A 27,849-nucleotide genomic window follows, 5' to 3' on the forward strand; every position below is an offset into this window, starting at 1 on the left:
TGTATGACTAATGTCTATTTTACCCAATGTATTAGTTTAGAACCAAACTTGGTGTAGTTGTAACTTTTATGTGCTACATGTATAATTCAGCATAGGCCAATGCCCTTTTTATAATCAATAGGATCATTTATGGAATTGTTACAAGATAAGCAGAGTGGAACAGTGGGAAAATATTTGATTAGGGATCCCAAGTCTCAATTTTTGAGTTGTCTATCAGCAATGGCTCAGTCATAAATATGGAGCTCTACAGTGTTCTGCTTCCTTAGTTAAGAAGATAGGAAATAAGTCATACATTTTTTAGAGGGAATCCATTCAGCTCTAGGAGATTTCATAACCAGATGACCTCTAAGGTTTCTTCTAGCTCAGAAAATACATGTACTTGGAAAATAATTTTTCCATTTTAAATTGTTAGATAGGTTACTAGTATATTTTTGCTGGTGATGTCTATTATTTTTGCTGGTGATATCTATTATTTGCCTGATGTCAAGTCTTTGGTCAGAAATGTAACCTAACTACCATGCTGTTCTGAGAACACATTTCACTTTATAAGCAGTACACTGCAATAAAAAGCAGAGGCCATCCAGACATTCAAATATAGTGGTCCTATTAGAAGTAACATTACCAACTAAACTCTGGTGTTATTCACCAGAGTGAATTTAGAGTTACACTTTAGGATAGCTGATGCTATTTTAATTCTCAAATCCAACAACAACAACAAAATCCAAAAGTACATTTTTATTTGCAGCAAACTTATAAGACGGTTGGTACTTTTAAAGTAGGCATTTCAACTCAACATCTAAAAAACCGAAATGTGATATTTAATTACATCCAAAGTTTAAAAAATGTATTTAAAAATCAAATATGGCATTGTAATTACCTTAAGCTACTTCTTTTATTTCAAATTGTCAAAAAAAGAGATGTTCTTGTACACACACATACACTATGTGTCAAAGAATTCAGAACTATACAAATAATTTTTCAGTATGACTAAAAATGAAATATTTACACACTTTAATGTAGTGCTCAATACTTATTTTTGAAACCTATTGCTGATGCTTCTTCTAAAGAACAATGACTCAGCCAGAAAAATAGTAAAGGCTGCCTCTTCTTTTTTAAAGTGCTTATTAGCAAACATATCCAAAAGCAATGGTTTTTAGAAATACATAATATTCAAAAGTGCTCAGAGTCACTACTTACAGAATCAAATATGCCATTCTGTACCTTTGCACATGTAAACTGGTTTTATCTGCATTAATTAAAGATTGCTTTCAATGGCCCTCAACTATATGCTTCAAATCAAGATAGTGCTATTAGTATCAGACACAGGAACAGTATTAACAAAAGAAATCCCAGCACATTTTCTTAAGAGATCAAAGCAAACTAGGAAAACTAACCACTTATGGCTATGTTTATATCCAAGAATAAGCCTTCTCTTTCACTCTGCCTATATATATGGTAAACATTTAAAAAATAATAATACTTTCTTGTCTCTCTATAGAGCATTTCATATTATACAAAGGTATTCAAATTCTTGTACCATTCAACCAAACTCTTATTTCTATATAGAGTAGCCTTCATATTCTCATCAGTTAAAACAAAGCCTATTTCCACCAAGAAAGCAAGAAGGAATGAAATACCTACCAATAAAATCCTGAGGGAAAAAAAACTGTAAACGATTCTGAAATGAAGCTGTTTTTAAAGAGTGATACAAATATTCCAAAGTAGAATGTTTTCTGAAAGTGAAATATTTGACTTCATATCAATCATATCCCTTTTATCTGATATAATTAATTTAGAAAAAATAAGCTTCATCTTAACCTAATTGCTTTCTGTATCAGGCTCTCATTCTGACTCATGCCCCTAATAAGAACCATTTAACAGTCATATTGTCAGTATTCCCTCAGGTCCCTGTCTATTTTCTGAACCTTCTATTTTTACTCCTTTCTCTTCCCTCCAAAAATCTCCATATAACTCAAGAGAAAATTTCCATTTAAAAAAATCTCAATTTAAATAATGTGATAATGCTACATCTGATTTAAAGTAGTAATAAATTATAAATCGCCAAATAACTTAATGTAATTTGCAATGCAAATCCCTGGTATAAAAAGAATCCATCTTGCCCTGAATATAATAAAGCAGTCCAGTGATTTCAAATTACTTATGAAATAAAGGCAAAAATAAGGTGTAAAATACTATTTATAAAAGTCAAGTAAGAAACCAGTTACCATAAATCTTTTTACAAAGATAAATGTAATGTGCCATCCCACTTCTAAAAAAGGTTTATAATTAGTGGTTTCAAAAATGACTTTAAGGAAACTAGAGACTGAATTACATATTATTTATGCCATATGACATATTAAATATATACGTAACAATAATACTGCAATGGTAATTTAAATTAATCTTTGGACCTGCTACTTTTCGGGAAGTACATTTCTTTTTCAAAGACTTTGTTATAAGTGATTAAATTTTAAATGTTAGTTTTCAAAAACTTTGCTACTTGAGATTCTAAGTTAATGAGATACCAGAAGTCTCAAGTAGTAATAATATGCCATTGAAATAAAACATTGTTCTTGTATCTTTTGTTATTGTAACAAATAACTTGAAAATAGACAACACTGCTATGCCTATAAACTAAAAATACCCAAATTCTTAAAAAGGGGATGAAAAGGAAAGAAAAATTAAAAATTCTTATTTAAAAATAAATCTGAAGTCCTTGCATTTCTTAAGAACTCTCTCTTCTTTTGGACCAAGCTGTGTCTTCCACCATCCAACCATGTGATGTGATGTTAATTTTCCACTTTGCAGGTTTCAGTTTGAATTTTCTTGAATGTTTGCAAAGCTGGTACTGGACTTGAGACGTTTGGCTATATAAATCGAAAGATCAATTTTTAACTTAAATTTAATTCTCTAAGCATGATTATTCATTATTTTAATTTAAACTATAGTATTCATCTAGTAATTCTATGTTTAAATCAGAATAGAAGACTCAATCTTCTAAAAATTAAAACTTACGTCTATTTTTTCCTACCATCCTCAAAAGAGCAACTTTGCTAGAAGCTGCACATTACTTTGTTAGATGCAGTACCAAATAAAACAGACATAATTTACATCATATTGAACATAACAATCTTAAATATGTAATATAGGTAGAAGTATTAAAAAAAAATGGAAGTACTCTAAGGTATAGTAATAAAATTACATATTCAAAAGTGTAAGTTAGAAATCCTAAATTTCTCTTAAAAGAATTTAGTAAAAGAACTCTTTAATGTTAAATATATATACATTTAAATGGATTACAAAGAAAAGTGAGTTGTATATTACATGCACACATACAAATACGTACACGAACATAATATGGCTGCTAATAAAATATGTACAATCAATTTTGAGTAAGATGCTAATGGGACTGACTCAGTAGGGTTAATAAAAAACATAGAGCTATTTGGCTTGGTAATGTTTTATACTTACAGTTAAAGATGAATGTTTCTCATATTCCTCATATTCCAGAAATGAAAAACAATCGTGCCATGAGGAAAGTACTCTACATGGATAAGTAGGAATCTCCCTACTTTAGAGGCTCTCAACAGTAAAATAGAGGTTATGATTTAGAAGGTCTGCATTGGGACCCATACATCTGAGTTTTTGTTTGTTTATGTTTGTTTTTGTTTTAAATCTGCAGACAACTCTGTGGTCCAACCACACGGGATATACCTCTACTACATTTGTTGTCAGTGTGTTCTTTGAGGGCACATACACTAAGTCCTCACTTAACATCATCCACAGGTTCTGTGACTTTAAGAGAAACAACATATAACAAAACCAATTTTACCATAGATTAACCAACATAAACAAAAGTTGACCTCCAATAGCATCTCGTTAACAGCATCTCATTGATGTTATAATGAAATGGTAATGTTATTCGAGGACTTTCTGTACTGTGCCTTGTTTCTTTAATCCCTAAGTCCTACCTTAGGACTTGATGAATGGAGGCATATAAAATGGTAGCATAAAGAAAATAAAAATGTCCATGAGGTAACAACACAAGAAGTGTTTGCTTACATTAGCATTTCTTTAAATTCATAATTTAATTCAGAAACAACCCTTCTATTGAAACATTAATAGGTATCATGCAAAAGTTCTACTGTTAAATTTTGGGAATATAATCTCAGTCTTTAATTTATACTCAGCTACATTATGAAGCTCATAAGAATAATTAATAGGACTAGTATTTTGAGAAACATACTCTAGGAAATGCTAACAATATGTTTTTGTCAACAAATATTTTTGAGTACATCCTATGGGCCAGATACTTTCTAGATGTTTGATAGAGTGGTGAACAAGACAAAATCCTTGTTCTAATGGAGCTTACAGTTGAGTCAGGGAGACAAATAAGGTAGAAAATAAATGAAAAAGTTAATTTAAATAGTGATTAAATACCATTATAAAAAGATGTTACAGAAGAATTAAAAGAAGGGTATATTCTTGGCAGGGGTGGGGGGAGAGGGTTGACATAAAAAGTCTCTGAGTAACCTTTGACCTAAGACCTGAATGACAAGGTGCTAGTCAAGGAAAGTGGGGAAGGCAAGTACAAGAGCTCTGGAAAAGGGAAGTGTAAATGAGTTTGGTATTTGAGAGGCACAGAAAGGCCAGACTGTCTACATACGGCCTCATAAACAAGGAGAGGAGTAAAGGCAATAGTTTAGAAAGGTCGAATGGGGGCCAGGTCACATACAGCTTAGAGAGCAAAACCTAGAACTAGGTTTGGATTTTATTCCAGGTGCAACAAGGACACATGAAGGGTCAAGTAGGAGAGGAGCATAGTAAAATTTGTGTTTGAAAAAGTACTCTAGGCACTATGTGGAGAATGGATTGTGATGGGTCAAGAAATGAAAGCAGAGATACCCGTTAAGAGACTCTTGCATTAGTGCAGATAAGAGACGATGATGGCCTGGGCTAGGGTATTACGGTTGCAGGGAGAAAAAAGACAATTTAGTACTTGTGGATGAACTGAAAAGGGGTGGGGAAGGGAATGTGGGAATGGGGAAATAAAAAAAATAATTAAGAAATTAAAAGAGAATAAGGTCTGTGGCTTCACAAGTAGACAGATGGTGATAATTTTTACTGTGAAAACAAACAAAAACCCTGACCAGAAGCAGGAAATGTCTTTGTGGAGTTAAATCAATGTGCAAGGCAAATAAGATGCTAAACTTTAAAAGTGCAACGAGCTCTGAAACATAAAGTTTCTTGACAGTGAGGTCCCTGCAATATTTGTTATTATTCAAAATAAGTGCTTTTAGGACTGAGCTATTACATATTTACAAAATGCTGGCAATCTTTAAAAAGCTTTACTAAATACACCTAAGATAAAAGCTCTCCTCTCCAGTAACTAGTTTTTTAAGGTGATAAAACATTACGAATTTTGCTTAAACTGATCTACAAGTAACCTTTTTTGTTGTTAGATATAGCAGAAACAAAGTTAGATAAACCATGAAGAAGTGCTAGAAAGAAATATATAAGTGGAAGAGTTTTTATATCACAGGTTTCTAGACTAGGAATAAGATTTAAGCCAAAACAAACAAACAACGACAACAACAATAAGCTTAACATTTTTCCCAAAAGACATTTTCTTTTTTAAAGACTTAACTTCCTAAAAGGTAGGCCCATACTTTCGTTTTGAAAATAAACGAGAAACCCTTAAGACTTAGAAGCCACTCTTCCTTAGCTAGACGGAATCTTCTAATTAGTGCTTTTTCTGCTCTACCCTATGTGGTGAGGAGAAAGTAAAGCAACTAATATGTATTGAGCATGTGCTATACGTTGAGTAATGTTCTTGTAATGCAATTTCAATTTGTTCATAAACAAATTGTCTATAAGCTATGGTTTCTCCTTCCCTTCCACACTTTTTGGTGGTTCTGCCATGGCTCCAATGGGCCTTCCTAAGAGCTATCTCTATCTCCCTACTGTGGCTGCTGCAGGTCTGCAAAGTGTTGCTGTTCCTCCACTGTCGCCAACCTTATTCTAGGGAATCCATTTTAATCTTTCGATTAAAGCACCTGAAAGATGCTATATGTGGACCTTTGATTATCTGCACTTATAAACTTCTTATATGTCTTATGTAAAGTTCTTAAGCATAATTGTAATATTTGAGGCAGAGAACTGTTTTAGGCTAATATAGTTTGAGTTGTCAAAGTTTATCACAGAACTAAATTTCTAAAAGAAGACTAAAATTTTAAAAAACAGGTTTTTATCTAAATAAACAATTGTATAAAGAAACTTACGTAGAATGAGTTTGCGTTTCTTTTGCTCCGAGTGAAGAAAGCTACTAAGGTAGAAGACAACAGGCAGAAAAAGGATGAACACAGAAACAGCAATTACAGGCACAGTGTCACTACAAGGGACTGAACAGTTGAAAGTTCGACTCCAAAGTTTTCGAGTAATGTTCATCTAGAACAATAACAAATAATGTTACTTTGTTTTATATTTGTCTTCAATTTCATAATTATTTTGTTAATAACTTAACAAGCATACAACATTTAGGCTAAATATATATCCCTAAAAAAAAAAAAAAAAAACCTATTGACAGTTGAGAAAAATTACTTCTGCCAGAGAAATAAGCTGGTTCACAATTACTCATTGTTTAAATTTATATCCATACAGAAATTTCATATTATAAATTCTTAATATTGTCCAAAAAACATCAACTTTTCACAGATTTCAAACAAACCTTCTATCAATAGGAATACAGTTAGACCATGCTTCATTCATTAAAAAACATTTAAAAGGAAAAAAGATTTAAAAGATTAACTATGTGAGGTGGTGGATTAATTAACTGTGGAAATCCTTTCACAATGTATATGTATATCGGATCATCACATTATACACTTTAAATAGATTACAATTTTATTTTTCAATTATATCTCAATAAACTGGAGGAAAAAGGCTCATGAAAACAAGATATTTTTTCATATGCTATATATGTAATCTCTGAGCTTGTTGCAATATTTTTAGAATAAAAATAACAATATCAACTTTATAGGGCCTCTATGAAATGCTTAATATCTGAGCTATTTTGAAAGATTCATACTCATGGCAAATAATTTTTAAGTACATAATACCTACTTAGTCATGGAAACTTTATTAGACAATATTAATAATCTTATTTATCAGATACATTTAGATACAATAAAAACATACATTTAAGGGTAGCTGTACCTTGAGTTTCTGGTTTTTGTAAAACAGGCTAAAGAATAAGGAAACTATAAAATTTAATGTAGAAAACTCTTGTTGTCTAGATTTTGTTTGCAATATGCTTTACAAATAGTGCACTGTATATTTAAGTTTTTCTTATTGTAAGAAATTTCTAAAATAGGTGGCCATGTTGATTTTCTGTGTAATCCCATTTCTGTCATAGCACCAACATTCATTTTTCTCTTTATTTTAAAAACAATGAAATAGACTATTACTTTAAAAATATGTATTTATTATTTATTGAGAGCCTACTAGAAGCCAAATACTTAGATTCTAGACATTAGGAATAAAGCAGAAAAAACAAAAATCCCACGGAGCATCTATTTTAAGTGTTTTTTGCTATCCTGAATATTATTGGTCTACTACAGTTCACTCTGAGCTGCTCTGATAATTCAAACTCATCACTCTCAAACATTAATTTTTATTAATTTTGACCTTAAGTTCTCTACTTTTACCTAATAATTTCTTCTTTTCCTCAATACTCAGGCACCATATTCCCATAAAAAGGCATGATCGCCATCTCGTGGTGCCCCATGTAAAGGCAGGCTATACAGTGGAGAAAAAAGCTTTTTTGTTGACCACGCAATTAATATACATATTAAAGGATCTGCTATATGCCAAACAGTGTTCCAAATACTGAATACTGAACAAAAAAGGACATGGCGCCCTTGTCCTTATATGACTTATATTTTAGGAGAGGCAGATTATAAATAAGTAAACAAATAAATTTCAGATAGCAATAGATTAAAGATATAAACAAAGCAATGAGATGGAAAGTAATTGAGAGATGGCTTCAGAAACACATGGCAGCAAAACCTAGAGAATTCTTGAATTAGCAACATACACATAAAAAATTGAAATGTAAACATATAATGCCCACATCTCAGGAAATGACACACATCATCAAACTTAAGAAAGCAAAATATACCAATTTATCAACTCGCTTATGAAGTATCTGATTAGTTTCCACTTTAGTTTGACACATAAGGATGTTCTAAAAACTTACTACTTTATAACTAGCTATTTCTGTTTGAACACAGCATATTCAGATTCTAATATACCTCTGAAAGGGATAATAATACTGAAGGCACATTCGACAACACTGCAAAATACGTATCATATCAAAAGCATAGTACTTACTGCATCTTCCACATCAATGCATAAATGTGTTCCAGGTTCAGCCTTATTCTCACGTTCATTCATTTTTTGCATTTCATTGTACAGACTACTCAAAGTTTTATATGCTTCACGACAGTTTTTGCATACTTCTGAATAATTTCTTAATTGTAGAAGACTGTGTATGCTCCCCTAAAACGTCAAAGGCATATGTAATACACACAATAAACATTACGTCTCTTTCATGTAAGCTATTCGCCCTCCTAGAAGACAGTAAGCAATACATCATATTAAAGTGCTGTGATACTCGGCAAGTTGCTAAATCACTCTGAGCCTCGATTTCATTATCTAGAAAATAGGGCTACCTCTACCTGTATTACAGGTCCCAAAGATTAGAATCCTGGTACATAAAGCACATTGCAAAACATTTGGCACTTTCTAGTTGCCCCTAAATTTTGAAAACCACTGTACTAGCCATCGTTAAGTGATAACACTAGCTCATATGCCAAATTACTGATATCTAAATACTGAAAATTTCCTAAATTATCTTTTCATTTATATATCTGCTCTCATTTACCCTACTTTCCCCAAATAAATAAAATATGCCCTTTCCTGTGCTAATTTCAATACTGAAGTCAACCTTATTGAGACAGAGAGGACTTTATTAAAGGGAAAGGAAAAGGCACTAAAACTGTATCCCCCACAACCCTCTTACACCAAGGCTTGTAATCCAGGCCTTTCTAGTCTGCAAAAAAGGACTAATACCAAAGAACAGTGTAACCTAAAATGAAGGTAATGAATATAATAACATAAAATATTATGTTAGCAAATCTGTCTTTTCCACTTCCAGGACTGACACTTATCTTTTCAAAAACAAGTTTTCTGAAGAGTCAGTTCACACCTTTGCTTTTTATTCACTTTATTCTTCACCTTGTAGCCTGAAGAAAATCTATTAACTGAGCATTAGAATGAAAGAGAATGGAAAAATTAAAGGAATTAAACTGATGTAGCCCCTACAATGTTACCCTCATCACCTATTTGAGAAACTAAGTGTTCCTTCAGTTTTGCCACAAGAAATAGCCCATTGCCTGTTTCTCACAGAACAATTCTGCATTCAGCTAAATATATTCAAACAAAATTGACCACAGAATTTTGATGGGGGAGTGTAATTTAGCCATTTATATTAAAGTTTGAAATGCATTTGTATTTTAACATAGCAATAAAAACCATAACAGTACTGCAAAAAAAAAAAAAAAAAAAAAGTGGGAAAAGGCCTTCTAATGTGACACAAAATCCTCAAGCTATTGAAAAACTGATAAATCTAACAACATAAAAATTAAATTTTTCTTCATAACAAAAAGAAAAGCACAATAAAGACAAACCATAAACTAGGAAAAAAATATTGGCAACTAACATCCCAAGAAAATGCTAATTTCCCTAAAATACTTTCATCAAAACATTAATCTCTTAAACCAAATAGTTTCTTGTCAAATAGGTTTGGTAAACACTGTACACAAAAATTACCATTTGGAATTTTACAACATATGGAAGTCCACTAAAATTCTGAAATCCTGTAGTAAAGCATTTCCCAACCTTGTTAACACTAAACCTTTTTTTTATGAGCCATCTATTAATATCTCACAGAATATATTTTGGGAAATATTCATCTAATAGTTTTTATTATTCTCAGAGAAATTCATAATTCTGTGCTATCACATTTAGTGGAGAGGAAATCATACATACATATATCCTGCATTATATTTACATGTTTACATCTATTTGGGGGCATTACTGACTTATTAAGCAAATTTCAAAACTATGATTTTTACCGGAGTCCCAATCTCTCCCTTCACCACCACTAGGAAAGTTGCAATGCCAACATTCAAGAATTTGAGGTGGAGAAAACAAAAATCAATAAGGTATGTCTTTTAAAGCCCCTTTTATATTATAATTCAATACTCAAAATTGTCTCAATAAACAGTGACTTTTAAAGTAGGTGAAATATATTTAAGCAAATATTGATGCAAAGAATAAGCTTCCTGTACATAGTCAGAATCATACAGCATTGCAAAATACCTTATTATATAAGCAAAATCAAGGTAAATTACTGTCAGAATAACATTGTGTTTTAATTAAATAATCACATGACTCAGTTAATGTGTTCATACTCATTATCTCATTGAATCCTCACTACAAAATACTTGAAGGTAGGCCAGGTAGATCTTACTGTCCTATCCCCACCTGAGAAAAAAAAAAAACAAGTCTTGGTGATTTACCTAAGGGCTAGTAATGGAAGAAGAACTTAGCAGAAATCCAGGTCCACTAACCTCTCTACATTGTGTGTATAAATATCAACAGTTAATGCTATAAGAGTTAGAATTACTTATTATTCATTTGTACAGGCAGCATTTTAATTTATAAGTATCATATATAAAATACCTGAAGATTATGCTCAAAGCAAGTCAAGGTGTGATTAAATAGATTGAGGAAGTATACGGTGCTATTTGATAATTCTTCACTTTGGTTCATTAAACAATCTGTCAAAAAAACAAATAAGTATATTAATATATGTCAAGCAACAAATGTATATGTCATTTCTCTCTCTAGCCATCATATTGTTTCTCACTATAGTAATTCTTTATTCAAACAAGCATAAAGTGTTCCACATAAAAGAATTTTCCAAGTACTTTGTTTCCAAAAAATTTTTCTTACATCAAACCTTTTTAATGAAAATTTAAAATAATCATATGCTCTCCTCTCTTTATAAAAACAAGATACAAAATAAAATTTAAATTGATTTTTGATGGTGCAAAGTCTTAATCATGAACAGCAGTTATCAAATGCTGCTTTAAAAGGAAAGTTCAGTGCTATTTCAGCATAAGAATGTTTATCCTGCATTAATTTTACCTAAATTCATATGCTCTCTGATCCTTTTCTGTGTCAAATTCAGTAGTTCTGTATCTCTTCTATCTTCACCAGTGGGTCATTTATTGCATCTAACAGGGTAACTTTTTGTCGCATGCTCCTTCTAATCTATTGTGAGTTGGGAGACGAGAAACAAGCTAGTGGAAATTCTGCCTAAAATAATGATAAAGAGGTTTCAAGTAAAGTCTGAAAATAAATACAACTGTTTTATGTTTTTGAAAATCTTACATAAATGATATTGCTCTGTAACTTGCTACTCTTGTTTAGCATTTGCTCAAGTTCATTCTTTTTATTTTCTATGTATGAATACAGCATAATTTATTTACTCTCCCTTCTCTGATGAACCTATTCTTTACTGTCACTTCGCTTTTACCTCTCCCTGTGTTCTCAGCTTTCTCTCTAAGACTAAGGTTCAAGATCCTGGCTTCATATCCTGGAACTCCTGGTCAGGTATTTCAATCTTACTCTCCTAGGATCTTACCTTCTTTATGTTCCACATACTCACAAACATTTCCAAAGTAAACGGACAGCCTCCATTTACTTTCTCTACCACAATTCCAGTTGTAGAACATTATTCTAGAAAATCTAAAGTTATAATGAAGGGACTCAATTCAAATTCTAATCTCAAGGCCACAAAACAATCCTTAGAGATACCCTACCGATTACTCCACAAGGAATATTCCAAATAGTTTCTACACTGTAGTGCTCAACCTCATTCTTGTCTCGCTTCATTTCAGCTGATAGCTGTATATTGTACTCGCCCAGGGTCATCTAATATGATCTCTCTCAACTGGGAGTGGAGAGAGAGGATTGGGCACTACTCCAATTATCCAGGAGAAAGGTGGTATTGCAGATAACAAGAATTCAATGGATAAAAGAGACTGACTAGGCAGTGCAGGGCACCAGAATATGCCACCTCAAAATACACTTCTTTGGCATATGGATTATTTTGAGCCAAAACCAATGAGAACCCGCAAATGCAGGACAAGCTCTAAAAATAGGGCACAAGTTTTAGTTTTGTAAATAAAATGTATATTTATAAAGGAAATTTCAGTGTGTAAAGATATCACTCTCTCCCACATGAGGAAGAGAACTCTTAATAACTTATCAATAGAGAAGGTACTGACTTAAATCTTCATAACAAACCTTACTATACGACCCTTGTTTACCATACTTTTCCTGGTTACTTTCCCATAACTTATCTCCTCTACCCAGAAGCCCCAAATCCCTTTTCCTTTGATTAGCCTAAAATGGTATATAAGCCCTAAATCCCTGTGGGTTACTCATCATTGGGTGCTCCCATGTGTACATGTACAACACATATGTTAATAAACTTGTTTGGTTTTTTTTTCTCTTGTTAATGTCTTTGGCCAGTCTAATTTATAGAGTCCTGGCCAGAAAACCTAAAACAAGCAGAGGAAAAAGATGTTTTTCCCTCTCCTACATCAGACATTAGGATATGACACACTATGAGGTATGCAGGAACTGATAAACTATCACTACAATGAAAGCAAACATTAACTGAGAACCTATGTTCCAAGCACTATGCTTGTATTTTAAGCATATTTACTCATTTAACTCTTACAACAATCCTATAAGGGAGGAACTACCATTATTTCCAGTTCCTAAATAAGAAACAGAAGCTTAGTGGAATTAAGGAAGTTCCCCAAGGTCACAAAACTGGTAAATAAAACCTTGGAGTTTCTACACAGCCTGATTCCTGAGCCTGCACTTTCACACACACAAAATAAATGACATATTCACATCTATGTTCTAAATCATTAAAGTTCAATAGTCGGAGTAAACAAATACATGCCACCGCTCCTCCCTCCACTACCCATAGATACCTGACACACAGGGATTCAAGCAGTCACTAACGGATCAGTTGTTGGCAACTGAGAAGAAACCTAAACCTGATGAACACGGAGGCAACAGCACATTAAGATTCCTTTGTGCAAATTAAAAAAAAAAAAAAAAAAAGATATCCCCTCTGGGTAGATTAATTGTAAAAAGACACTCCCCTTCTAGAAGCTGAGCTGGAATTCAGCCCCATTCACCCCTCACGCAGGCCCCTAAGTGCAGGGCTTGGTCTGCACCTGGTATACAAGGGGCCCTGCTAATGAACCTATTTCTAGAGTCTTTTCCCTCTCTGAACTCATATACTCTACATTCTCTGCAGTTTTATCTTCTCAAGAATGTAGTAAGTCCCATTCTGACTGTTCTCTTCATCATTTAAAAATCTGAGGGATCACACTTCATGAATTAGCAAACAGCCAGGATAAAGCGATATACTGAGGATTATACATCAAGTTAGTAAGGCATGGAAATACAAAATATACTTCCTAGACTCTCAATTAAGTATTTTCTTTCTTAATTATACTATTTTTTCTTTACTATTTAAAAAATGTTACTCCATGCATCAGCTTTCAAAAAATTTACATGCTAAATTTCTTTTTACAAAAATGTATCATAAGCTACTCTAAATCCTGGTTTAGCAATAACAGTCCTTTTATGCATGAGATAGAGTATATATAAATAAAAAGAAACATGATTACAAATATGCAAAATATTAGTATACTGGGCAAACAAAATTGAACAGGTGTTTAGTTTTTGTAGCTGAAATTTTGCAGGGAAGTATGGGAAATACAATTTCATCCATGACAATTTTACATCTGTTATAACAAGCCATGTCATGGCAATTGACATACATAATAGAGGGACAAAATGATATGTGTGTGTCCCTGAGTTGCCTAAAAAAGTAGTATAAAGTACATGAACAGTAGTATAAAGTACATGAGAACACAATGGCAATTTCTTCTAGACAAAGTATGTAATTAAAATCATTTCCTTTTCTAAAGAAATAATTTATAGAATTGTAAAAAACAACAAAAAAAAGTAATTTACAAAGAAAGCTTCTCTGAACACCTTAATCTCTTCTATTTTATAGACAGCCATTCCTTTTCACTTAAAATAATTTGAAAGTTAAACTAAAAGGCAGTTATATAGACTGGTCATCTTGTTATATACTGCATTAATGCAGTACCATCAAAATTTTTTCAATGATCATTAAACGGTGGTATTATAAAATATAAAGGAGTTCATTTATATAATGGGACTGAAAGTGTCTTCATTATTAAAGAGCCCTGACTTTCTGATTTAAAACAAAGGAACTTCAGTAAAGTTCTTCTTCTATCCTTTTGCAGGAATTGAGAGCATGAGGTTGGTTATAAGCAGTGAGAAGGTATATATGCTAGAAATTAGTAAGTTAAGGAATACTAGTAATAAGAAAGCTTCCTTTAAGCACTAAGTGAAGTAGTCATGAATTTTTCTCATCTCAGATAATCAATGCAGCCTCATCAAGGACAGATTAGCATATATTCTTTCTTAGTTGAGGGCTCACGCATCAGCTCAAGGGGCATTCTCAAAGGTGTTAAGGATTCGAGTCAAGACTATACATAGAAACCTACTGAATTATCATAACAGGAATTATACATCTTTAGATAAAGTATTTGGCATCTATTAGGAGTTTGTATTAACGTCTCTGCTGTTTTTCAAAACCAGTTTTATAGAAAACAACAGAGATAAACACCGACTTCTGAAAAATAGGGCAAGCTCAGAAAACATAGTATAAACTGTGAGGACTTGATACCTGAACAACATATTTAAGTTTAGTAAGTAGGAAAACTAAGACATTTTAAATTATAAGATATAAATGACTAACAGTATGTTACCTTGTAGATAAAATATGGAAAAGGGAAGTTATAGTTAATTGACCGCTGGTTAACCATTAAGTTTTATTACTGATTTTTAAAGAATCAAGATGCAAGTGAAGGGTGGCAGAACATGCCTTTCTAAAATACGCCTCTTTGCCATAAGGATTATTTTGAGCTGAAGGCACTTGAAAAAAAACCAGATGCAGAAAGAAGCTTTCTGTGAATTCCCCTTATCTGCCTAAAGACAAATCCTCCAAAATAAATTCATCAACTAGGGAAGACTGACTCATCACAGGAAAGGAGACCAATGGAACAGAATCAAGAGTTCAGAAATAAACCTTCACATATATAGCCAACTGTGAATTCACAGAAACAGAAGAATGGTGATTGCCAGGGACTGCAGGGTGAGGAAAATGGGGAGGTACTGGTTAAAGGATACAAACCTTCAGTTATAAGATGAGTAAGTTCTGGGGATCTAATGTATGGCATGGTGATCATAGTTAGTAATACTGTATTATGTACTTGAAAGTTGCTAAGAAAGTAAAACTTAAATGTTCTCACCACAAAAAAGAAATGGTAATCACATGATGTGATGGAGGTGATACCTACCACTACAGTGGTAATCATTTTACAATATGTAAGTGTATCAAATCAACACATTATACACCTTAAATTTATACAATATTATATGTCAATTATATCTCGATAAAGTTGAAAAAGAAAAAACAAAGAACCCAAAACACTTTACCATAAAACAATCCAGTCTCATCAAATCTGGTCACTCAGCTAGTTATTCAACTGTCATATGCATGAGATAACCAAGAAGCATCTCAATAACAAGGTTATCCTTATGTCCACGATACACTTCTGATAGCAGCTTTAAAATTCTGAACAGGAGAAATCCCTAATATAGTTTCTTTACTTCTTAGCAGTCATTCTCCACAAGAACTAGGTTTCATGTTATTTGTAATGTGAATTAGAAGAGTTAAGCTCTTAGCACTTCTTTTGAGTCTCCGTAAGTTTCCAAAAACTCATTTCCAACCAAGACTAATATCATTCGAAGATACAGGAATTCTAAAGGTAAGAGATGAGAGTGATACATGGATGACACTCTCTCCTTATTTAGTTTCTAGCCTTCCTTTCACCAACTTCCTTTCAACAACAGCAGAGGTCAGATGCCAACCTACACCTAGATCAAGTAGGAAGGAAAGGTGGTTTTGGCAGGGTATTACTTTTTAATAATAATGTTCTTTTAAATGATATTTAGCTTGTATGTTTTTTTACATTTTTGTATTTTTAATAATATTCTTTTTTCAAATTCTAATAGCCCCTTAAATTTATTTTAAAAGAGTTTTACCTATAAAATTATAGTTTTTCATTTGCTAGCATAGAGGATGAAAAAGGAATAGTCATTTTATATCGAAAGATATAGCCTACAAAATGGGTCACATATTAATACGTCTCAGCTTAAAACCAATTTTTAAAATACATCAGTAGTTTTTGGTCTTCTTTTATAATTTTTTCCCTTCAAACTTTAGCTTTTAGGTGCCAGATTGAATGTATTCCATATTATTTACTATTAAAGATTCTTATTGCTGGCATCACTTAGCAGCTATGTATTTGCAAATTTAACAACTTGATCATCACAAGAAGGTAACTCAGACAAATGGATTAGTGGAATGTGTTTAAGTTCCAAGACAACTGATTAGTCTTTTTTGTGATTAAATAAAAAGGCAAATAATCCAGAAATTTTTCATTTAATATTTATATTCTGATTTTCATGTATATACTGTAGGGGAGGCAAAAAATAATTTACCCTCTACCCTTCTCTAAGTTCTCAGCTGTGGCTCTTAAAAGACAGAATAAGAAAAAAAAAGTTTATTAACTTGTGTATCTTCTATATACATGGAAGATATATAGGAAAATGAGTAACTCAAAGAGGTGGCTTAGAATTCGGGCTTAAATCTTCAGCTAAAAACAAAGAAAGAAGGGTGTGGGGAAAACCAATTATGGAGAAGTGACAAGGTAAACAGGTGCAAGGTTTGTTATACAGATTTACATCCTTACCTTCTCCATTTATAAGATTCTCTTGCGATTTAGAGGCATCCTCTTTCTGATACAGAGAGGAAGACACTCTTACAAATGAAGATCTCCTTTATAAATATAAAGTTCCCTTACAAAATGTTACTTCTATCATTTTCAGAGCTTCTCATGTGTCTCCTATTTCTCCAAACAATTAGCTCAAAATAATTCTTATACCAAAAAGGCATGTTTTGGGGTGGCATATTCTGGTCTCCTATAGTCATATTTTGAGGTACATTCTGCTCTCCTACAATATGAAATGACAACATCCTAGACAAACTTCTGATGAGGTACAATTTGTTTGAAATTATAGTGTGATATAATTGTCTTCCATTTTATAAAAAAGCAAATATCCCTTGTATTCTTTTACATATTTCTATAGGCCAACGATTTAATAAACGGTGACTGGTTAGGTGAGAAATTTATTTTCTTTTAAGTGCAAAGGTAAGGAGGAGACTTTAGCATCATTCATTAATAAAATAAAAGAATGAGGACCCTATGAAATTAGTGGTTTAAGAGATCTGGTCGCAAGAGATATAACTGCATCAGAACCTAATCATTGCGGAGGGTTACCATTAGAAAATGTGCAACTCTACTAAAAATGTGTTTTCACATTATCTAGTTTTAATTTTATGTAGTACTAATTGGTTTTTAGGGAAAAAAAGTTTTCCATTTATATTTTTAGTAAAAGATTAGGTGTTCCATAATATCAAACATGTATCTAGCATAAATATTAAACTTCTGTAGGGTTAATTTAAGTGAATTTATATTTCTTAAAATGAATTTGTCAAACAGAACTTAAAAAAAAAAATTAGGCGTTAACTCATGAACACTGTCCATTAGATGAACAATCTTAAACCTTTTTGAATTTAGTTCTAGACTCCTGATCTGTAGTTCATTTATATTCTCTGAGCACTCATTCTACCCTACAGGGTTTATTCTGAAACGCAAGTAAGACAAGGGCTATGAAACATTATTCAATTTAATTAATAACTTGTTACCTTCCTTCTTCATTTTTCCCTTCCTACAAATTTCTTTGCTCTCTACTTTGTAAGAGAAGAACATGTTGCTGAAGAGAAAGAAATCATTAAAATTTTAAATTATTAAATTATTAAATTATTAAATTTTGGCAAAAATTTTAAAGTATCTGAACAATTCTTTAAATTTTTTTAAATGTTCACATTATACCTTTATTAAATAGATTTGCAGAGAACATAATTAGAAGTGTTTCCAGATAATTTGGTAAAGATTATTCAAATGTAGTTAAGAGGACTATTTTAGAATGCCCAAGAGAAAACAACTAAAAAGTACAAATTTATAGAACAATTTTATTTCCCTTTAAAATACAGAATATAAATTATGATAAAATTTTTAAATGTGAATGAACCAACATAAGGAAGATAATTTTTTAATGCATAATTTTGGAAAAGAAAATAGCTCAGCTCTCTTACTACATCTACTATATAAATACTAACCCTAGATTTGGATATTCTGATAATTTTTAAATTTTACATATTTTTGAATAGATATTAAATGCATATGGCATAAAATTTAAGGGGACAAAGGTAAGTAGAATGATAACTAAATCTTTTCTTTCCTGCTCACTTGCCTGTCTATTTCCCTAAAAAAGTGTCATAATTTCTCTGCACCTTGCTTCTTTCACTTGACCATGTCTTGGACAAATTAATTTTAATTAGGAAGTAAGCATTTCATTTGTTCAGAAGAAATTCAAACAAGGAATATTTTCAAGATGGAATATCTCACACAAAAAAAACAAGGTACCCTAAGAAATTATTCTAAAGAGTATTGAGTAAATATGTAGCAAAATGTTTTTTTAATAACTGAAGAAAGCTACTTTGAATTAATGAAGTCCTCATTACAAAATATCTTTTAAAAATACTCTACCACTCAAATATAAGGTCACATTAGTTAAAAGAAGTAAACTCTAATACATATTCCACTTACTCTAATTAACTGATTTTAAGTTATTTATAATTAACATGTATTTTTTGTTATTGGTAGATTTTTCAAAAGGGTTTAAGAATACTTAAAAACAGCTCTCCTAGATAGGTTAAACAAACTATTCAATCATATTTATAAATTACTATGTTATACATTTATATGGAAATTTTTACTCCAAAAAAAACCCACAAAGGTTTTGCTTTTTAAAAAAGTTAACTGTCCACCAAGTTTCTATTCAAATTAATAGAAAATCTGAATTAATAGAGACAAAATTTAGGGAATCACTATTCAATATATCATGGTATATTGCAACAGAAAAGAAACTTCACAGGGGGGTATTTTTCCCATTTACAGTTTTTCTTTACATGAACTAAATAAAAATGCGAATCCTTAGAAAAGTTAAACTCTCAGAAAGTTAAACGCCTTAGTGACGTGATTTAGAGATTTCTTAATCCATCCTGCCCTTTCTATTTCCACAGCCCATGCCTCACTTCATATTTTCTTTGCTTCTTGCATAAACTATTGTAATAACTTCCTCACAGGTCTCTCTTCCTCTTCCAATGGGGTTCCATGAGAAAAAAAAAGGGGGAGATCTTTGTAGTTAAAAAAGAAAACTTGAAAAGAGCTAAGTTAAACGATGCTAAAAAAAAAAAAAAAAAGCTTTTTTTTTAACCTGCAGTACTTTTCATTGCCTTTAATATTCCATGTATATTATAAACCACCAAGATACTATAGTACATAAACAATTTTAATAACATGCTGGTGTTCTAAGCAGCATGAAAGATGTTGGGACAAGAGATAAATTACTATATCAGTCAAGATCCTACTTTCCCTTTCCAAATTTATCTCCCATTGTGCTTCCAGGACCCTGGAACATCTATTACTCTTTTATACCTCTGTGCCTCTGTCCATGATGCCTCTCCATCTGTAATGTCCTTCCTTTCATCTCTACTTATTGAAATCATGCCCAGTCATATAGGTGTACAATGAAAAGGTACTTCCTTCAGGAAGTCATTTCAAATTCTCCCCAATTTATTTTCTACTTCCCCCAAGGACCTTATAACTTTATTAAAGCATTTATTTGTCTGCCTTAAGTTGTGTTGTAAATTATAAGGCACAGAAAACAAGAACTGCCTATACATAGTTGGTACTCAAAACACTTCTGAATTGAAATAATGACTTCAATTTTTTCAAAGAATGCCTAAAAATAGATCTCATTTTACTATGTAAATACATACAAACCTGCAAAGCTGATAGATGTTATTACCTCTCCTACCACCATTTGACAGATTATAAATGTCAGAATTATTAGAACATTTAACTATGTGCTAGGTACTGAGTAAAGTACCTTTACACAATTTATTCAGTTTCCTTAAAACAATTGCATAAGGCAGGTTCCGTTATTACTACTAATTTACAAAGGAGGACACTGAAGTTCCAAGAGGCAAAGTTACTTACCCAAGGTCTTACAGCCAGTAAGTTAGGACTATTAAATGACAAACCTTATAATTAAATCCAGATCTCTCTGACTGCAAAGCTCATGTTGTTAACTGCTGCACTTCTCTGCCTTTCAAAACTTGCCCAAGTAGTTCCCACTAATAAACCATGATGCTAATCACGGTTCATTTAAACATAGTAATATACAGTATTATATTGATTCAAATACTTCAAAATTCATTAAAATAAAATCTGACATCTATACTATCAAGCCATAACTGCAACATGAAAATGAAAAAATTACTTACTTGCACAATTTGCCTTCTGCCATGTGGAATTAAAAAACTCAGACAGAATCACAACTATTTGCATTCTATCTGCCATTAAGAGACTTCTGGCACAACTGTGATTCTCTGACATATTCTGCAACCAAAAAAAAAAAACATTAAAAAAAAATACAATCTGAGTATAAAAAGTTCCCAAACAACTTGAGGCAAAAAAAAAAAAAAAACTTAAAAATAATTAAAATATTGATGCCAAGCATTTTAACATTTCATTTGATATAATCAAATAATGATGCCAATAACAATAAAACAAAAGCTAATATTTATTGATCAGGTTTACTTGCAAGGGAAGAAAATCTTTGATTCTTAAGTACTTGCTCCTACAGTAGAATCTCAACAACTTATGCCCAATTGCATGTCATTATTTATTACTTTTTATGTATAGGAAAAAATCCTAAAAAGCTAATCGCCAAAATGCAGTGGTTATATCTGAATAATGAAAATATGGTGATTTTCCTTTTCTTTTTTTTGCCTCTTTTACATAACTTTAAATTTTTCTGCAATGAACATATGCTATTTACCTAATTTTTAAAATCTGGTGGGTAAATGATCACAAAACATTTAATTTCATCTTCTAAGCAATTTTTGGTTCAAAGTCTTATAATCCTTAAGAAAATGCGATACATCCAGTTTGTACCCAAATAGTTTGTACACAAATAGAATATGCTTTCCACAGATCATTTTAATAATGAAACTCATGCTATGCAAATAATAAATCCAAGTTCCTACATTATTTGATCCTTGTTGATTTCCTTTCCCTTTTGCCCCAATCAAGGAACTAAGTTCTGCTGACACTTTATTCTTTTGAAGTTAATTAACGCCTACTACTTACCAGGCACTATAAGAATCCTGGGGTTTAGAGGATACAAAAACTATAAGGTAAGGCCATCAACACTGAGGCTTCAAGAATCTCCCCAGACACATGAAGATAAGGAATTAAATAGTGTGATGAGCAATAAAAGAGAACATGATAACTCTAGAACAGAAGTGATTGGCCATGTGGGGTGAGAAAAGGAAGGAAGGAAGACTTAATGGCAGAATTCTTGCTTTAAAATTTCTAATGTTCATAGGATGGTTACCTTCTCAGTGGTTTAGTTTTGTCATCTCATTAAAAGATACATCCAAATGAATGCTTGCTCTTAAAATAGTGAACTGAACAAAACATTCTAAAAGTCCCTTTCTTGGAATTGCTTTCAGAGCAATATCAGTCATAGACGAAATTTTCTATTATCACTTCTTAAATATCAAAGCATGGCCTAAGAGTCAGCCAAGTCTCGGTCACTAGCTGGTAATCTTGGGCAGCTGAGGTAACTTCTCTGATGTTCAATTTCATAATCATGAGTCCTACCGGTACATATTAAAAGAAAGTAACATATGTTAATCACTTAGCACAACTTCTGGTACCTAGTAACTGATATATGCCATTTCACCCAGCTACCTTGCAGCCAATCTCAAGTACCCTAAAATGAGTGTACTTGGCTAAGTGTAATCAGTTACTTAAGTTGAATCTTCATAAGCTTATGACTGGCTATTTAAAAAATCAATATACACTCATAGCCTATATGAGAGGTCAATATGTGAAACAGTTCAGTTGAAGAAGTCATCAGTATAGTTGAGGGAAATTGTGAAGAGTTCAGACAGAAGTAGCAAGATTTAAACTAAGCCCTATACTGAGAAAGGGAAGAGGATTCTAAAATGGGAGAAGAAAATTATCAATGGGTAAAAGTAGGAATGATTACGTGGTATTCAACGGGTGTTTATCAGGCCAGTACAGCTAGAATGGAGGGTACCTCTGTGAAAGTAGAGACACTACAGAGGGAGAAATTAGGCAAAGTTATGAAGAGTCTTGAGGCCATGAGAGTCAGACAGTGGAAAATATTTTAAAATTTTTGAGGAGAATGACATAAAAAGCGGAGTTTGGGGAACTTAAATCTAGGTCACAATATGTAGCGTGAGGAGGTAGAAACTAACTAGACCATTTCCATAGTTCGGATATGCTGAGAAGATGGTGAAAATAGAAAGGGAGTGATGAATAACTCCAGCAATGATGATGTACGCATGGAGTACCTAACAGTTCCAAATGCTCCAAACGCATAGCTCATTTAATCCTTATAACAACTATATGAAATAGGTCGTAGTATCCTTCTGGATTCAAATCTAGCCTTTTCCACTACATGGCCTTGGATAAGTTCCTTAATCACTCTAAGGCCCAGTTTCTTAATTCATAATATCCACCTATATATGTATGCCTGGGTTCCTCATCTGGACAGAAGTTCCAGATGAAAACTGTCTTCTATGCTTATATTCCCTACATCTAGCATGTAACCAAAAAGTACTGGCCCTTGGTTTATATTTAGAATTCTTAATACCTGAATCTATCATAACCACTTAGAAGAACCCTAACTACAATGGACCCAACTTTCATCATGCCTGTTTGGCAAAAAGTGAACAAACAAGCAGAGCATTTCCACAATAAATCCATAATCCCAAACTGCACTCCTCACCTTCCTGTCAGCTCATTCTCCTGTCTTTAGAAACACTATTCCAATCTTCTCAACTCTCCCTGAAACTCTGATATCCCTTTCACCCTTTACTCTCAAGAAAAGGTAAAGCTTCCTAATAGACAGTGAAAACAGAAGCCAAGTGAAACTCTGACCTGCCTACCTCTATACCTACTCTCTCCCTCTACCTCCCTGTTAAAGTGCATAAAGTCAAAGGCTCCTCTCTCTATAGATGCTCTAGATCCCATCTACTTTGCTTTCTCAGGAAAACTGACCTTGTTTGCACTTTCCACTATCTCCTGTATTTGCAGGGCCAAAGCATCCTGACAACAACTCTGATGATGCTGAATGGCTCAATGAAACCATATCCCTATCAGTTTAAACTAAAAGAAGAAAGTATGATTCTAAGGAAAGGGGAATCCACTAGGTCTACATTCAGGTTCCACAAATCACTGTATTCTTTACCCCAAGATAATAAAACTATACGTGATCCTTGTCCCAGTAAGTCCAAGACGAAGTAATAAGAAAATAGAATACTCAGATAATTCTATTACAGTTAAATGAATTAGTTTGCTGTACCACAGAAATAGCTTGCTAATTTCTACTCTTGATTCTTTTTCTCCTTGTTATATTCCCTTCCTCTCTCAATCAATGGACATGAATTCATCCTAAAGAGGTGAGAAAGTATGTTTTGTTCAAAATTCAGCTTGTAGGCTTTCTCTGATTAACCCCACCTTGCCCTGTGCCCTCTTTCAATTCTGCATCTCCTTCACCCTCTTGCTCTACATTGCTACTGTACAATTCACATTCACACTGACACTGATCATTTTTTTCCTATTTCCCTTTTCTCAATATAGGTTTATTCTATTTCCCCAACTACATTGAAAGTTTGAAGCCTGGACTTTAACCTCCTTTTCCTTCTGCATCTTTTTACCAGCCAATATTTAAGAACAACATGTGCTTTCTGATTAAACTGATTTAAATGAAAGAGTAAATCTAAGTGAGTCAAAGAAATATAATACTCTCAAAAAATAACTCCAAACCCACATCAAAAATGACAACTGCTTCCTTCAAATTCACTAAGAAACTCAGAACACACTTTTCCATGTGTTCATTATTACACATGATAGTTCAACTCCCAAACCAATAAAAAAAAAAAAAAGCCTATTAAATCCATGAAGTACCTTAGAACTATGGAAATCATGCCTTTAAACTAATATACCCATGCAGCTCTGAGAAAAGGAGGGAAAAGAAACCAAAGTCTAAGGATGTGTTGAAGAGGAAATGCAGATTGAGGAAAGGGTTTTTCTGCCTCTTTCTCTCTCTTTACCCTCTTCCTCTCACACAAGGGTGAGGCAATCCACGGCCCAGACCACTGGTAGAATCTGAGAGACACAAAGGAGAAGGAAGTTTCTGCCATCCCAACACTGAGAAGTGAAATTCATGTGGAAATTCATACACAGATTGGGCGATGCCCAAAACGCTATACCATTAGAGTTTGTGGCATTTTTTAACCTCTTCCTAATTCTAGTATCTATACAAATGAGGAAAGCATTTGCTCCCTCAAAATGTACAAGTTTTGCATGATGATTTAGTCATTCTGTCTACCAAACAATTCACCTTTGTGCAAAACAGAATATGATGTCATATCATACCCTGCTATATTTGACGGGGTCAAGTCTTGGGGGCTTTATTTTAAATTCACAGTGAGATATGTACACATTTCCCCTTGTTATACCCAATAGAAGTATGCCTGGAAAATATTGCCTGTAAGCCTAAATTTATTTAAACTACCTTGAAAACTAGCTCTTTACAGAAAGACTGACCACAGGATTTATTTAACACAAATTAAAAAAGAGATTTATACTATGTCCTAACAGACTTAAAGCAGGATGCAACTACATCCAAGTCTATATTTTATCAAATCAACTATAATTTATGAAATAATTCCAACCACATTTTTATGAGACTACTTGTGCTCTCAACACAAGAGGAACTCTCCCACTCCTCAATCCCAAAGTCATTCCTCATGTTTTTCCTTTATAAGGAATATTGGCCCACACCTCATGACTCCCACCAGCCCTAAGACGCTTAATCCCTTCCTACTCTAGACCCTATAAGGCTCTTTCGAGCAGGGACATATCTTCTGTTTTTTTTGTTTTTTAAGTCCCTCATAGCACCTATCACATGACCAGAAAAACTCTGAGGATATCAAGAATGAAGGACAGATTCACCATTTCCTAAAATTTAGCTCCTAGTTACTGAGAACTATTACAATATGCTAGTGTTTTTTAAGAGCTCCTTTTATCTCCATCTTATAGATGAGAAAATAAACAGAGAATGTAACTTGTCCAGAGTATCCTGCTAACGAGAAGAGAAAGCTAAGACTAAAAATCCAAGGTCAAGCGGCTACAAAGTGGTGGATCTTAACATTTCTGGCTACAAAGCTCAAGCTACTAATCACTAACACACTACAGTTTCCCCACTCCACTTGGGTGGGGTTTCAGTTAAGGATCCTTCCTGGAAACTCCAGGTGGAAATGGGAAGAAGCTATGGTGAAGTTTGGGGGAGGGGATAAATGAGGGGAAGAAAATACAGGATTTGGGGTGGAAGAGCCCCAAGAAAACTAGTCATATCTATCTGCAAATATTATCAAGAGGACGCCGAACAGCAGCCATGAAGGCAAAAATTCAAACCCCGAGCCCTATAATGCTTGGGGCACTTTTCTGATGCCCCAAATTCTACAGTCCTAGTCAAATCCTTTTTTCTTACAGATGGGGAAACTGAGGCCCCCACAGTTAACCATCATTACATACACCTCCTTTCCCAACCCGCCACGCCAGAGGTGTGCTCCTCTACCCACCCCCACGGCTCGACTGATGTTGTCCATCTTGCTGGCGACCTGTTGGAAGAGTGGGTAGCAGGTCTGACAGAGGCGCACCGGCCGGGCGCCGCGCACCAGACACCCGGTCAGCTCTGCGCTGCTATTGGCGAAGTCCAGCAACAGCTCCCGGCACTCGGGATCCAGATCCGGCAGGTCCGGGGGTAGCGAGAGTAGCCCCAGCCTTCCCCGCTGCAGCAGAGTCAGAGACAAGTCCTCCACCTCCAGTAACTGCTGCTCTGACAGGAAGTCGTAGAGGACCCTGTGGGGGCTGCTGCCCAAGGGAAGCCTGCCCTGAGCCAGCCCCGACAACAGCAGCGGCACCAGCAGCAGCCGCGGCAATAGCAACGGCCTCCGCCGCGCGACTGTCACGTCGGGATCCATCGCGGGGTTCACAAACCCCAAAGCACTCACGGCCGCCTCTCCAAGCCCAGCCTGTACCGGCGACCGCCGCGGCTTCCGGCTTCTTCGGACGCAGGCCGAGAGCGGGATCACGAGGCGCGCGCGTCATGGCCCCGCCCCCCGCGCGCGCGGCACCCAGCCCCATTGGCCGCCGAGAGCGGCTCGCAGCCGGCGGGCGGGCGCGCGTGCTGGAGCGCGCACACAGGGGCGGATTCGCGCTCCCGGCCTGCGAGGAGCGCGAGCGGCTGAGGGACGCGCGAGCCCCTCGGTGGCGTCCGCCTGTGGGCCACCGCACCGAGGCTCGCCCGCCCTGTGTGCACAGGCGTCCACCACTTGGACTATGAAATCTCGAGGGTCTTGGTCCTCGATCGCCCGCCGCTTTGGGACTTCCCTGCGTTCTAAAAGTCTCCGCGGAAAGACAAGCGCGTGGGAACTACGAGTGAGTTCCCTGAAAAAGGTGCCTTTGCAGATTTTTTTTACTTGGTGTTTCTTAACATAATTTTCCCCCGTCATCTTACTTGAAAAGTGTAATAACGTCTGTTTATTATTTTTGGTAGTGGCGCTGGATTCCAACCTTTTTTTTTGTTTGTTTATACTGTGAACTGGCTACATCTGCTGTCCAGTAGACTTTGTGCGATGATGGAAAGATTCTATATCTGTGCTGTGTGATACAGTAACCACTAGCCACTTGTGTTTGTAAAGCACTTGTAATGTGACTACTGCGACAGACGAACTGAATATTTAATTTCATTTCATTTAAATATAAATAGCCCCCACCTGGCCAGCGATGCTGTGTGTTGGACAGTGCAGACCTTTCTACAGGTTGGTTCCAAGTGGCTAATGTCCAGGTTTGCTCGGAACTGAAAGGGTTCCCAGGGTGCTGCAAAAACCAGAATCCAGTGCAGAAACCGGGAAAATCCGCTCAACTTCACACTCTCATCGGTTTTCTGTCGTGCCCAAGGCAATCGTAATGGACACTCTAACCAGCCCCTTGATACCACCACTGCTGGGCTATGAAAAGCATTTAAGCTAGTGACCTGGAAAACGATTTTCTGACAAGTATCTATCTAACAAGTTTGCTAGAAAATTATTTCTTGGCTGTTTTTTTGTCGTCCTGCTCCCGTTTTGCCTTGTAAATTGTAAAGCAACTGTACTAACTCCTTTTCAGTTTATGGTGCTAATCTGTGTTTCTGAGGATTTTTAGAGTTATTTTTTACCCAATCTATTTGATTATT

At 34.3% G+C, this 27,849-nt stretch overlaps 1 protein-coding gene across 1 annotated transcript; it reads right to left on the minus strand.

Annotated features, from left to right (window-relative positions):
• Positions 1-720: 720 nt before the first annotated feature.
• Positions 721-26,688, minus strand: OSTM1 (osteoclastogenesis associated transmembrane protein 1). Its single transcript, XM_016160217.2, has 6 exons — positions 26,195-26,688; positions 20,795-20,909; positions 10,807-10,904; positions 8,392-8,559; positions 6,282-6,447; positions 721-2,867 (listed from the first exon to the last, which is right to left on the minus strand). The coding sequence occupies exons 1-6, from the start codon at positions 26,594-26,596 to the stop codon at positions 2,812-2,814; spliced, it is 1,005 nt and encodes a 334-aa protein (XP_016015703.1). The 5' UTR covers positions 26,597-26,688; the 3' UTR covers positions 721-2,811.
• Positions 26,689-27,849: the final 1,161 nt, after the last annotated feature.

The sequence above is a fragment of the Rousettus aegyptiacus genome, unplaced genomic scaffold (genome assembly GCF_014176215.1).
Source record: "Rousettus aegyptiacus isolate mRouAeg1 unplaced genomic scaffold, mRouAeg1.p scaffold_m13_p_1, whole genome shotgun sequence".
NCBI classification, from domain to species: Eukaryota; Metazoa; Chordata; class Mammalia; order Chiroptera; family Pteropodidae; genus Rousettus; species Rousettus aegyptiacus.